At 40.8% G+C, this 13,339-nt stretch overlaps 2 protein-coding genes across 2 annotated transcripts; one reads left to right on the forward strand and one right to left on the reverse strand.

Moving 5' to 3' along the window:
* Nucleotides 1–2,455: 2,455 nt before the first annotated feature.
* On the reverse strand, nucleotides 2,456–3,305 carry MELLADRAFT_29269 (uncharacterized protein; the record flags this gene model as incomplete). Its single annotated transcript, XM_007406501.1, has 4 exons — nucleotides 2,456–2,501; nucleotides 2,585–2,659; nucleotides 2,758–3,098; nucleotides 3,210–3,305. Coding segments are annotated over 4 exons (558 nt in total), but the record flags the coding sequence as incomplete, so codon positions are not given.
* Nucleotides 3,306–5,437: 2,132 nt separating this feature from the next.
* MELLADRAFT_60679 (uncharacterized protein) lies at nucleotides 5,438–8,163 on the forward strand (the record flags this gene model as incomplete). The annotated part of the gene is made up of 2 exons (XM_007406422.1): nucleotides 5,438–5,744; nucleotides 5,822–8,163. The coding sequence occupies 2 exons, from the start codon at nucleotides 5,438–5,440 to the stop codon at nucleotides 8,161–8,163; spliced, it is 2,649 nt and encodes an 882-aa protein (XP_007406484.1).
* Between the last annotated feature and the right edge of the window lie 5,176 nt (nucleotides 8,164–13,339).

Here is a 13,339-nt window from a genome sequence, read left to right on the forward strand (position 1 = left end):
ACTTGTGGGGTTGGAGCTCGCCAGATTTGGGCTGGATGATCAATAAAGATTCTAGATTCTCAAGAGCCAAGAGGACCTGTTGGTAATATTGGGAAATTGTTTCTCCAGAATGTTGAAACCTCTCTGAGGTGAGAGCGTTTGAGCCAATGTTTCCAACAACAAAAAGAAAGATCATCACTTGTTCCATGACAGTGACATGTTTTGTATCCTCAAGCTGTCCTTTGAGATGTCTCAATAGGCCATTGAAAGCTCACCATGTAAATATTTGTGTAGCACGTGGACGTGCACATGCAAAAGACTTTTCTTAGACCCTGTAAAGACCCATCAAAGAGGTGCCACAACAGGTGCATCTTGCCCTTATCAACTGGGATGTTGAAAGTCAGTTGACCCCAGCTGATGACAAAGGATTCCGCAAATCCTATGAATAAACCACTATTCACAAAGGGTGCTCAACAACAATCTCAGTTGAAATCCAACCAAAAGACTTTGATATTTGTTTCAAAACTCTCCGTGTGTGCACGTCAAAGCACTACACAAATATTGACACGGTGGCTGCTTTGTTCATTTGACATAATTCTCAGAAGAGGACTGGACTTCCATCATAAACCTCACACGCATACATAGCACCTATAAGTGCAGACATCTGACACAGAACTTTTGAGTGATTTGCTAGTTCAATATGGTCTCAAGCAGCACTGATGAGGAGCTCCATTAATTCTTCATTGCTGTCTGATAAAGCTGACAATGACGAGGACAAGGAGGTCCATTGATCTTTGCCGGACAAAAAGTCAGAGTCTGACATGGTTTTGGGATGAAGGTGTTAAGCTCAAGATGGCGGTCAACAGAGATTATGATGATTAAATTTGATCAAATCTGATCAAATTTTGTCAAATGTGAGTTGAATTATAAGGTACATTAATTAAAAAAATTCAAAAAAAGAGAAAATTTGAATTAACACATTTTATGGCAACAAAATGCACTCAATTTTCAGGTACATACATTAAATCAACTGATCCTGGCCAAACGTAGCCTAAATAGACACCCATACAAGGAACACTAAACATGTAAAACATAACTTCTTTCAGTAATAATCTTGTAGAACAACAATAGAAAAAATGACCTCAAAACTTGTTTTTTACATAACTATTTTTTTGTGAGAAATATAATAGTTAAGTAACCATCTTATGAACATGGCAAAAATTAAGTAAAAACAATTAGCCAATAGCCTTGGCAACTGAAACTAGGATGGAGATGGAGGGGTTTAAAACTTGGATGATAAGGTCAATTGATGATGATAACTGAATTGGAAATATAAAGAGCATAAAAATTGGTAAAGAGAAAATATGATGTTTGAAAAGGAACAGTAAAACAGAATGATGTCATTTAGCCCAAGTTAAGATGATCATCCAACCCAACCCAACAATTCCAACATTTTTCCAAAGTACCTGGCATTCCCAATATTCCAATCAGCAAATCACAAGTGACCTGCACCTATTACACTCTTTGTCCTGTCTTGAAGTAATAATAGGGGTGTGGTGTAGTCTGATTACCTATCCCTAGTTCTGATCAAGATAGCAAGAATTCTTGAGGCTTCATAGCTGACATATCCTGTAGGGTATTGCAAAGACTACAATAGGGATATACCAGGATCTCAAATATATTGCACTGTTTGTATGACAAGAGCTCATTGGTCCACAACTTGTAGCTTCTTACGTATTTGCTTACTCATATTGTTACATGTCATGTAGGCTCTTGAAACTCGGCCATTCGTAGTGATATTAGGGGGTTTCAAGTTTGTTTGTTTTTTGCGTAAAATTTATAAATTCGGACAAGTTGTCCGTAAAAAAAATTCTGCGTAAAACCAACGTATTTTTAAAAGCGGGACACCTTTTTAGGTGTCCCGCTTTAAAAAATTTACGCATATTTTACAACAACGGGCAAGTTGTTGTAGCGTAAAAATACGTAAAAATCTGCAACTTGAAACCCCCTATTAGTCTACCATCCCCTCCTGATTAGCAAACCATGATTCTTAGTTAGATTCATTGGCATCAACTTATCAGTCTGCTGATTGTAAGATTCCCTACAGCTACATATTCGGTCTGAATTTTGCCCTCATGAATGTGACGTCCTCTGTGGTGCAAGGACAAACTTACGTAGGTATGATCTATACCTCTTGCTTTGGCTCTTACATTGGCTGACATACCACAGCAATGAGCAATGGATGAACGTAAGATTTCATGACTCAAACTTGGAATTTCTTGCATCTTCTCCCTCTGAGGTACATATACATTTTGCATAATAGTTTCATTTCTTTTTTTCATTACACTCGAACGTACTTTCCCGGGGAATTGAAACTGTTGATCCCAGAATGCAAGAAAGACAATTAGTCAACCTTCTGCTCATAACAGAGAAAAGATCTGACCAGTGCGCCAAGAAAAAGAAAGACGCACAATTTCCGCACAATGAATACTTGCGTGAATGACATTCCGATCAACAACAGACTGGTACCAATATTCACATAAAACTGGGCGGGGATAGGCAGAGTAAGAGAAGAACAAAACTTGTCGATAGATGTGATCATAACAAGGCCCAAAGCCGATCACTCACAATTCGATCCCGAGTATCTTTAACTGTCGAGACGTTCCTATTTTCACGAGTTCTGTCAGTGACAAAAATGAAAACAGTTGAAGTAAGCAACTCGTTCGAAAGGGCGTCCAAGTGATCACAAGCTACGAGTGAAACATCATTTCAAATTACCTGAAGTATTTTTGTGTACGCTGGATGTTACTGAGACTACCACTAAGCTTGTAGATACTGTCCTCAAGGCTGCTAGTTTGTTCCGTGATACTCGTAGGCTTGGCAGGTGCCACAGGTCTCGGCTCGTTTTCGACCATGATGTCAAAATCGACAAACTTTTCACTGAACGACGACATATCATTGTGGAAACAGAAAGAGTACTCTCCAACAGCATTGGCGGTAAAGATATAATCCCCTTGCCTTTCCTTCTCACCCTCAATCACAATCATATCATGTGGGTCAGTGATGGTCCAGTCAATATCGAACGCTCCACCCGATTGAACCGCGAAGTAAAAGCCGACCTAGAGTAAGATAGAATCACCCAATTTCTAGTTAGCCCTACATCACTTGGTAATCAGGATATAGCAGAGGAACATGACGTGTAGGCGATCAACGATCTGAATTCGGCTGACTTTCTCATGTAATTTGTCCACCCAAGCATAGAAGCAAAGTCGTTCACCAATGGCGACGTTAGTTGTAAGCGCCGACGCATCAACTTGTAACAATAAGACCGAAGAGAGAATGAGGATGGATAGCCAGCCAAAGAAAACGTTGGGAAGCCTGCTCGAAAAACCTCTCCGGCAGTCAAGGCGTATAGAAGGTTGAGATGAGTGAGACGAGGCTATGGACCGATCAAGATTCTTGAGATTTTTTTGAAGTGAGTAGCACGCTGACGACTCTCGCAGATGCTGAGAGGGCTGGGTGTGTCGAATTGGGCTTCGAGCTACATGCTTGCCCGTATTGCACGCCATTAAAGTCGTTCCATTCGAGGGTGTTTTACTGTCTTTCATAGTGAATTGAGGCATGATGTATAGAGTTGCAGGTTGGAATGCTCCGTGTGATGTTGAGAAACCACTGTGACTGAGGGATGAGGGGACCTTGACTTTGGACAGAAATCAGATCGGTGGTTTGCTGCCAACTGCTCTATCGCTTGCGGTGGCCAAACAATGACACGTGGAAAATGTGACATCCAACGAAAAACAAATGACACCTCAGCTGAATGCCCTTGGCATTACGTGACAGTCCCAATTTGCTTTGAATGTCAGGGAATCTGCCAACGAGCCGTGTGAAATTTCTGAAGTCTTTTGCTGAAAATTTAAAATTTCAGGACACAGCTGATTAAACCGCACCATCTTTGAATATTCAACGTGGTGCATCTTCGTCACCTATATCATCCTTTTATGTTCACAGTTCAAGCAAGCTGCCCGCAAGAGCTTCCTAGCGGTAGAAACTTTTAAACCACAGTTCGAATTATGCGGTGTCGGAAATCAATAATGGTGAACCATCTATCCAGTACATTGGCAAGGAAAGCTTAACCGAAGCACTTTTTGTGAAGAACATAATCAAGGGATACCTTCCTTCTAGCTGCTGCAACCAAAATCGGACAAAATCAATCAACAATGGCTACACCCCCATCATTCCTACATCTTCCTGTTTCGAAAATTTCCTTTAATCACAGCACCCGATGGCCAGGGACTAGTCCATCTAGATCCCACAGGTGTCTTAGGAATCCTGCCCACATCTGATGAACCTCGTAGTTTCTTGCATCTGTTTCGAAGCTCATAACTATTTACGATCCCGGAATGCCGTGAAGTGTGCAGCCGGTTTTTGTGCATATAGATGCAGAACAGATAATCTTGGCAAATGCAATTTCTTTGAGCATATTTAGTCTCACAAGATGTGACAATATTTGGTTTTTTCAAGGCTTTGCGCTGGAGTGTTTTTCGGTTTTCTTTGACCTACTTATCTTTCTCTGTCTTGCAAGTCAGCTCGTCTTCATTTTCATTCCTGATAGATCGTGTTATATCATATTTTGAACGAATATGGTGTTATTTCCTCAATGAAGGAATGTACTGGGAACTTAAGTATGCTGATTGATTGTGTTGTTGGTTTTGAATGTCAAGAAATAAGATGGATTTTTCTTCTTTTCATTCGTGTTTTGAGTGTGTGTGCTGAATGATTGTTTTGATGTAAACCTGGGTGTCAAATTTCTTTTCCTCATCGGAAAGAAATCTGTATACAACATGTCATTTTTCATCCAGTTATCTCCATGTTTTTTGTAGTCTGACCTTCATTTTTGCTTTTCTCTTTTTATTGGAATCTTATAATCTTGTTGTTCTTTTCGACTGATCTTTTCATATCTGACGGGTAAGTTTCACTTACGGTCGTGGTCGTCAGAATTTCTCGATCCTGATTCTCACGACGCTCCCGTTTTTCCCAGGTTGCCCTTGTGTTTGTATACAAGATCTTATCTTTACCTTTTATCATACACTTGATCAAATACCTTGAGTGATCCTTGGTCAAGGAAAGCCGGAATATACGCAGAACCTTGAGGCTTGACCGACCTGCGCGGCTAAATACCCCATGAATATGACGTATCACTAGTTGGGAAGATTAGGGTGGTATATCTCAAACATCCCATCATGGGTGCTGGTAGCCCGAATTGACACACGAATAAGGCTCCTATCATAAAACGACCTCTTGAATCCCGAGGGTTTTGGGAGCAGTGTGGTACAGCCTACAGGTCTCAAGACAAGTACCAGAGATCAACTCCATACAATGCCCACAGCCATTTATATAATAAGAGGTCGCAGAGTGCTCATCACCTCCTGCTCAACCTTCGCCTCATCAATCTGAAAATATGCGTTCAACTTATCTAAGTTTTATCCATTCATGCCTCCTGGCTTTCATTTATACCGCCGATTCAAATTTGTTGACGACGTATGCTTCCCCCAAGTCAATCTCGCGATCACTTGTCAACACCCCCTTACGGGGGAAGAAATACAAACGTGAATTGTCTTCAAATGTTGCTGAACTTCCAGGAACGGTGGAAAGTCTTGAAAGATTGACTTTGAAAGGAACGCAATTTTCGGATAAAAATCCGCATATAACTCAAAGTCGTTCTACATCGTCCCCGAGTAGTGTGGGAAGCGCCCCTGCATCGCAAGGTGAGTATCTGACGATCCCCTCTAGAGATCCAAGGGAACATCTCGTAATGATCTTGGACCATCTTCTTGATTTATAGCGATCCTGGATTGGCATCCTACAACTAATTTCCCGGACCCTTCCGAGCATTTCAATGCTATGAATGACCACCTTTGTGTCGGTCTTCACAGCTATGCTTCTGAACGCACTCGACGCCCCACTATTTCAGAACTGTTTGCAACTTCGAAATCACACATAGCTCATGAGGATGCGACTTTGGAGCGTCTCATTCCGGCAACCCTCGAGGTGAAGCTTCAGGATATCATTAATTCCGGTGATAAGGAGTGGTATAAAGATCAAAAAGTCCTCAATTCTTGGAAGAAGATCGGTGTTGAAGCCGAGCACAAGGAATTACTTATAGTCGTGGGCGAAGCTGTACAGATTTGGTCTAATGATTTCTTAAAAACAATGGAGAAATGGACACCAGATTTCAGGACGATATGGCCTAGTTTACCCCTCAAGACGGTCCCAGGAGCAACACAACTGACCAAGTCAACACCATTAAAAAACCTTGAAATGCTCTCCCGTGCGCTGTCATCCGTTGACCTCGAGATTAAGGAAAAAGTCTATGCTTGGTATCGTCGGATAATGGGTGGAAAAAACTTTGACAATAGGCTTATGTTCTTGAAGGAGAATCATAACAGAATAGGAGAAGAAATTGCCCAGGCATTGGTCGATAGCTTTTCAGCGTTGTTATACGATAGGGAAAGCATTTCCAGACACCTAGCTTTGCTTGAAGAGGTCTCTGACTTATACCCTGGGATCCGTGCCAAATTTGTGGCGCGAGTGGTAGCGATGCGAGACCAAGCCAAAGCTGAAGACAAATACAGGTTCCGCAAAGCGGTGTTCCACATCGATGATTCTGCCGCCTCACTCGAAACTTATAATTATCTCGAAAAAAATATGAAGAAAGTTGACGACTGGCCTTACTGGTCTTACGACGAAGCAGTTGAAATCCATAACAGGCAGCCTAGTTTTTCAAGATCAATCTATCAGCTGCCGTTAAAGGAACCTTTCTATCAAACGCGGCTTGCCCAAGCGGAGTCTTTTAAAGATGGACTTGTTGGTAAAACAGTTGATTTGATGCGCAAAATCATGCGAGAGGATAAGTCTAAATCTGTCTTACTGGAGCTGCAATGGTTACGTGACATCTTGGAAAGGCTCAATTTAGCTGACAGAAAAGCGATACATGAAGATGCTCAATTCATACTAGCACTAAAAGAACGTGAATATTACGAATCATTCTCGCGGGGTTGCATCGAGGCTGTACAATTCACATCACAGGAGCTAGCGGATATTTTTGTACTTAGGCATAGCTTTACTTCGTCGCAAGCGCTTGAAGCTCTCTTTACTATTCAACATATGAAATCGGCTCCTAGCTCTTATCACGCAGCGGTTCTGAAAGTGCGACAACAGATGAGGTCAAAGCACTACATGGATTTTGATCAAAAGTATGAATGGCTACAAGATTTATCTCAATCAGCGGCGGTCAACATGCTTGCAACAAACTACAAAAACTTCATTTCAATCTCAGAGAAACCTTCCTTTTCATCAATCACGGGCTTGGAACAAAATTTAATATTCCACAACTTTGATTTGATATATGAGAATAACCCGAGGATCAAGAAGAAAATATTGTCGCAAGTCAGAGAAATCGTTGGACCAACAAGTATGACAAAAGTTGCTAAGATTATACGATCGTCCTTGCGTCAGGTTTGGACTCGGGACACTTGGAACATTTTTGTCGACGGAAAATTAGGTTATAGTCAGGAAGATCCCATCTATCACGAGATATATAAGTTAGGCAAAGTCATCCAGTTAGGAAAGGAGTGGCCCTCTTTTTCTGAAAATGGGGCCAAAGAAGCGTATGCAACGTACAAGAACATTCACAATGAAGTAAAGCTCACTGTTCAAAGTATCTTGAATGCGGAATTTAATGAACGTGTAAGGCTGTTGGCTTTCGCCGCTAAAAGAGAAAAAAACTTTTCACCGGATGATGGTTCCAGTACGAGTTTTGATCAACTGACGAGTAGTGATCAGATATCACAATGGTCACGTCAAGGTCTGACGGCCACAGTGATGCTAGAGCTGGTAAAGGCGCTTAGATTGGAAAACAAAAAATCTGCGGCTGGTGAGAGCTGGCGACTTATCGCAGACAGTGAGGTTTTAACATGGCTAAAGTTCTTTGAGACTCCGGAGGGCAAAAATAGTATCGAACTCAAAGAGCTTTCTCGCCTCTTTGAGAAATTATCTTCGACCGAGTTAGAACTCCGGCTTTGGCAGGTACGGGAAAAGATAGTGAGTTCATCTCCAAAATCCTTCGATCGTATTCTGATTGTCTTCAAAACGCTGATGATCTCATTACTTTGGTGCATCCGATAGGAATATCAAATTTCCCAACCTCATACATGAACTGGTAATTATAGCTTTGACAAAAAAGGCATCTTTGTGATTGCTTAACCGAATAATAGTATCAATCACAGGCGTACCAGACAAAAGAAGTGGGGCAAAGTTCACCTCAACGTAGTTTCGAGTTGAGAGTGGGCCCTTTGTTCAAGACTTCGAGTACAGATCTATTTGATGAGCTCCTTGTGGATTTGTGATGGTATACTTTTCTCGAACTCTTAATGTTCTTTTTTTTGACTTGTCCTATTTTTTTCTTTTGCTTGTCTATCTTGGTCAATTTGCATTTTGTGAGCAGATATTTTCTGACTTGATAGCTTCCTTCAGTCATCAAACCTTTCCAGTGATAAAGCCTGTGGAAGTCTGTATAACTGCATCGAATATAACTTGTACAACTCCTAATTCTTACACCTCCTGTTCTCGTTTATTTCTATTCACAGGAAAATAGATAGGCAATTGAACTCTTGTTTTTTTCAAGTATTGATATCTTATAATCTTCTTAAAGCCGCTTCACAAGACTTTCGTACTGGATGATCAAAACTGAGTGTCTAATGAGGATTTATTTCACAGAGATTTCTGTAGGTCTGGTGTGCTTTCGAATTGATGGGATCAAGGGAAACGCAACGAGTTGCTTGGAATGTGGGATCAAAGTTATGTAACTTTGAGATCAACGATCATATAGCCCATTCAAGTCTGGCTCGCAGCTTAGAGGAAAACGCGCTGCGCTGCGAGTTTCTGTCTCACTTTTTGTAGACATCCGATTCTGATGTGCCTCAACCTTAGTGGCTCTCTACTCAAACACTGTGGAATCAAAGCTCAACTCTTTGCCTCAAATATGATGAGCCATTTTGAGGGAAAATATAAAGGAGATTATCCATGGCATTTTAAGGTTTGTCTGGTGAATATAACAAAGATAATCGCAGGAGGATTAAAAGCAATGGACTACTTGGAACTACTACATGAATTGGTGAGCTTAATAGGGGGGCTCAGGTCAAAGTGTTTTACTACTTTTACCGTAAAAAACTTTTCCCAATTTCATAAAATTTACGCAAAATTTTATGCAATTGGGAAAAGTTATACAACATCCCAAATTGTTTACGCAAATTTGCGTAAATTTACTGCTTAGAAGGAGATCCAAAAGAATTTTTTACGGTCCTTTTTTACAAATTGGGAAAAGCTCACCATGTAAATATCTGTGTAGCACGTCGACGTGCACACACGAAAGACTCTCCGTAGAACCTGTAACAACCCATCAAAGAGGTGCCACATCAAGCGCATCTTCCCCTTATCACCTGGGAGGTTGAAAGGCAGCTGACCCCTGCTGACAACAAAGGATTATGCAAATCCTTTGAACACATCACAAAGCACAAAGGGTGCTCAACAGTAATCTCAGTCTCATTTCAACCAAAAGACTTTGAGATTTATTCCAAACTCTCAGTGTGTGCACGTCGACGTGCTACATGGATATTTACATGGTGGCTTTTACAGCACGGTACCGTAAAAAACTTTCCCCAATTTTTTAAGAGAACGCAAATATTTTGACTTGAGCCCCCTTATTACCAGAAATCAAGATATTACATAAACTTAAATCCCTACCCCCCCCTTGAAACCTGTAAACATGAACTCTCGTCATAATTTCAGTGTTTCGGTGGGACAGGACATGTCAGCTTGACACTAGAAGTATGAGTAAAGTTGGTCTAGAATCAAATGACAGATACTTACAAAATGTATTTTATCGAGCTTAGAAGAGATTCCTATCTGCTGAGAGAAATTATTTTTCAGTTCTTTGTAAGTAAAAAAGACTATAATTGGTGGTTATAGCTGTCTATGGTGTGGTACAAAACCCACTGCCAGTATATCAAGAAGTGCACTCACTTAATGATCTGCCGAGGTGAATACGTAGAACGTAAAATGGTCCTGGGTAACGCTTTAGCGTTGATTTGATAAAACAAGCCTTTATCAAAAGATTTCTAGCCGGGATTGAAGGAACTTTAGTCGGATGGTTACTACCAAGCGATCTTTAGCGTCCTAGTTGATACAGATAGAAAAAAGATAAACGAAAAGGGAAAAGGAAATAGGTCCAAACAAAAGAACTAGTATGGAGCGATGAAGAATTCTAAATAAGGTTTCTTGAAAGCACTACTAGGTTATCTTTTCAACGGAAGGAGGAAAAAAAGTTATAATTTGATCTTCTTAACAGTAAAAGATAAAGATTTTTGTTTCTAAATTTGGTTAATTGATAAGTCCATTAAAATCACCTTCACTATGAGTCTATATTGTTTCAAGTTTTCAGCTGAATCTTACTCATATATTGCATCTCAATTTGTGTCATACTTATTGGATTCCATTTATTGTATCTTAGAGTTTACCTTAGTTACAAAACCGTCTACGATATAGTCTAACAGGTCTTCTGCAGTTAAACTACATGGTGTGTGGGGGGGGCCGGTAGGCCGCAGGTCTCATAACCGGGTAGGCTCTCTGCGAGGCGGGCGCAGGGGTGGGTGGGCAGGTCAAGAAAATTTTCGATGAAAAAACTTGAAATGACTTGTTACCTCTGAGTTTCCTATAAGGTGATTGAGGTGGGATGAATGAATTTTCTACTAGAGGAAAATTTCAGGCTGTTCTTCGGAATTTCCACGTTAGTGGTGTGAGTCTGAATTATTCCTTCGGTACCTTCGTTCGGTACCGGCGGGTGACTCGTCTCGTTCATCCCCTCATTTCATGGAACTAAACGGGTGCTGTCGTGCCTTCGGGCACCCGTTACATAGATCTAGTTTGTTAATTAAGGGTTTCTTGTGGTGCGTCATCAAACATATCTTGGACTAGTCCCTGATGTTGTAACAGGGCTAGCTGAGGGTATGCTTTGATACGCCTGGTTTAGTTAATTAATCCTTTCTGGTTGCCTTCTTTGAAGGTAGGGGTTCTTTTAGGTATTTTGATCACAAATGTAGAAGGATTTATTTTTTAGTTTGTTTCTTAAGTTCCTTTTTATTCTATAACTGTTTATTTAAAAACATTTCATTATATTGCACTCTTGAAACTCGAGTGTAAGAGGTGTCTTGTTTATATACTTGTATATATATATATATATGTATTCTTTAAAATAATATGATAGTGCTATGTTTGTTAGTCTATTAGAGTGTTATTTGCGCAGCAAAAACCTCTTCTGGCTGACAGGACAGGAACAGTGACATATCCGCCTTCAGTTCACCAGAGGTCACTGAACTAGAGGTGCACCCACGGAGTATGCTTTGTTTGCAATGCTCATTTTCCAACCTCCAAGCACCTCTATTTATACCTTTCAACTTCCCCCCAAAATAACAGCTTCCACACCACCGCGGCTTGCCACCACTCTGCGAACAATCAACCCATTTCATTTGATTTCATTCAATTTATTGAACTTGATACTTTTCAATACATCTCATCAATCTCAAACAATAGCACTCACCGAGCTATTTCTCAATCCCCTCCACCTGACTTTTGATAAGCTCACCTTATTCCTTATTTTATGACGTCACCCCATACATAATAACTTTTCTTCACATATCGACTCGCCTGATTGTTATTCAACACGTCCATTACTCACTCAATTCATATTCATCTGTTGCTGATTGACATCATTGCTTTTTGAAAGCACCTATTTTTTATTGATCCGCCTACATTTCCCATAAACTTCCCCTCCATCACCGCTTATCTTCAACAATTGACAATATCAAACTGCCTTTCACGCTCAAATCCATTCTTTTCATCAGCAACCTATTGACAATTCTCAAATGCATTTCATATTGCATAACTTTTCCAAATGCTCTACCTCGAATCGTACTTATTTCCAATCACTTTTCAAAAGCCCCATCACCCTTTCCATTCTCAATCGCCGCTATTCAACTGCGCACGCGCTTATTCCACCAGCAGGTTTGCTATAATTGACGATTGAAAATGGAATTACGAAACAGATTCAGAATAGAACCGTGGATCTCACTGCTACACCCGCGGTGCCTTCGGCCCGCCGGTCCAACGCTTGTTTCCGCTCCTTCACAAACCCGGGCACCGCGGAGCTCGATTAGCTCCGCGTATCAGCGCGGAAATGAATTAGATCAGAATGAGAAAATGGTATTTGCACGGAATAACGGAACGTTCATTACACAAAATGGAGTCCTGGCAAGGCGGAATCCGCGCAATCAAACCACGCAAATACAACACAAAAAACTAATGTGACAAAGATGGAATGACTCGGAGCACGGACGAGAGGAAAAGAAGATGAGCAATGCAGTACTGAGAAAAACAATTGTGCTGAAGCGAAAAAAGTAACTAGCAATCCAAAACTCAGATAAATGATTGTGCTGAAACAAAATAATCAACTATTAGCTTGTGAAGACGTGTGTAAAAGAAACCCAACACTGTTCATTACTTTAATGCATACAAAAGTGAGTGTCGCAAAAGTTGAACTGAGAAAATAGAAAAAGGCAGAATGTCACCGTAACATGGAAGGTCAACCAAAGAGGCGCTGCTTCTTTGGCTTGCCACTGTTAAAGTTCCTAAGCCGAGACAAGAATGTTTCCACTTCCATTCGAATTGCAGCGACTAGTCTGTCTTCGTATGACGTTAGATTGGTGCCTTTGTCACCAAACAGAGCTTCAGCGTTGATGCTGCGTAGGGCAGTGCAGAGACCAGCGAAATTGTCCTTACGTTTGTAAAGGCGGTCCGCTGCCCGCAGGGCATCTTCAAATGAGACCAGGTTATAGGCTTATTAAGTGATCTAGTGGATTCTTTGTTACATCATCTTACACTTGTGATTGTAAAGAATATTGTGACGTCATAGTGATTGATTTTGTTATACAGTCAAACCCGCGCAATTGCATACCCACGCAACTGCATAATCAGCCTTTTTGCATAGGCCAGGACTTCCCCCAACTTGGTGCGCACTAAAAGTTGGATTTATTGCATAATTTTGTCAAAAATGATAATGCATAAGTCAAAACCCCAAAAAACCGGGTCTTGGAAGCCCAATTGCATAGCTTTTACTCAAAATACAGGATAAAAAGTACATAATTAGGCATAAACCTTGGGCCCTAAGTCTCAAAGCCTAGCTCATAGCCTGCGAAAATGCATAATGCTATGTATTTTGGCCTATTTCCGGCATATATGCATAACTTTA

Source organism: Melampsora larici-populina (genome assembly GCF_000204055.1).
Source record: "Melampsora larici-populina 98AG31 unplaced genomic scaffold MELLAscaffold_6, whole genome shotgun sequence".
NCBI lineage: Eukaryota > Fungi > Basidiomycota > Pucciniomycetes > Pucciniales > Melampsoraceae > Melampsora > Melampsora laricis-populina.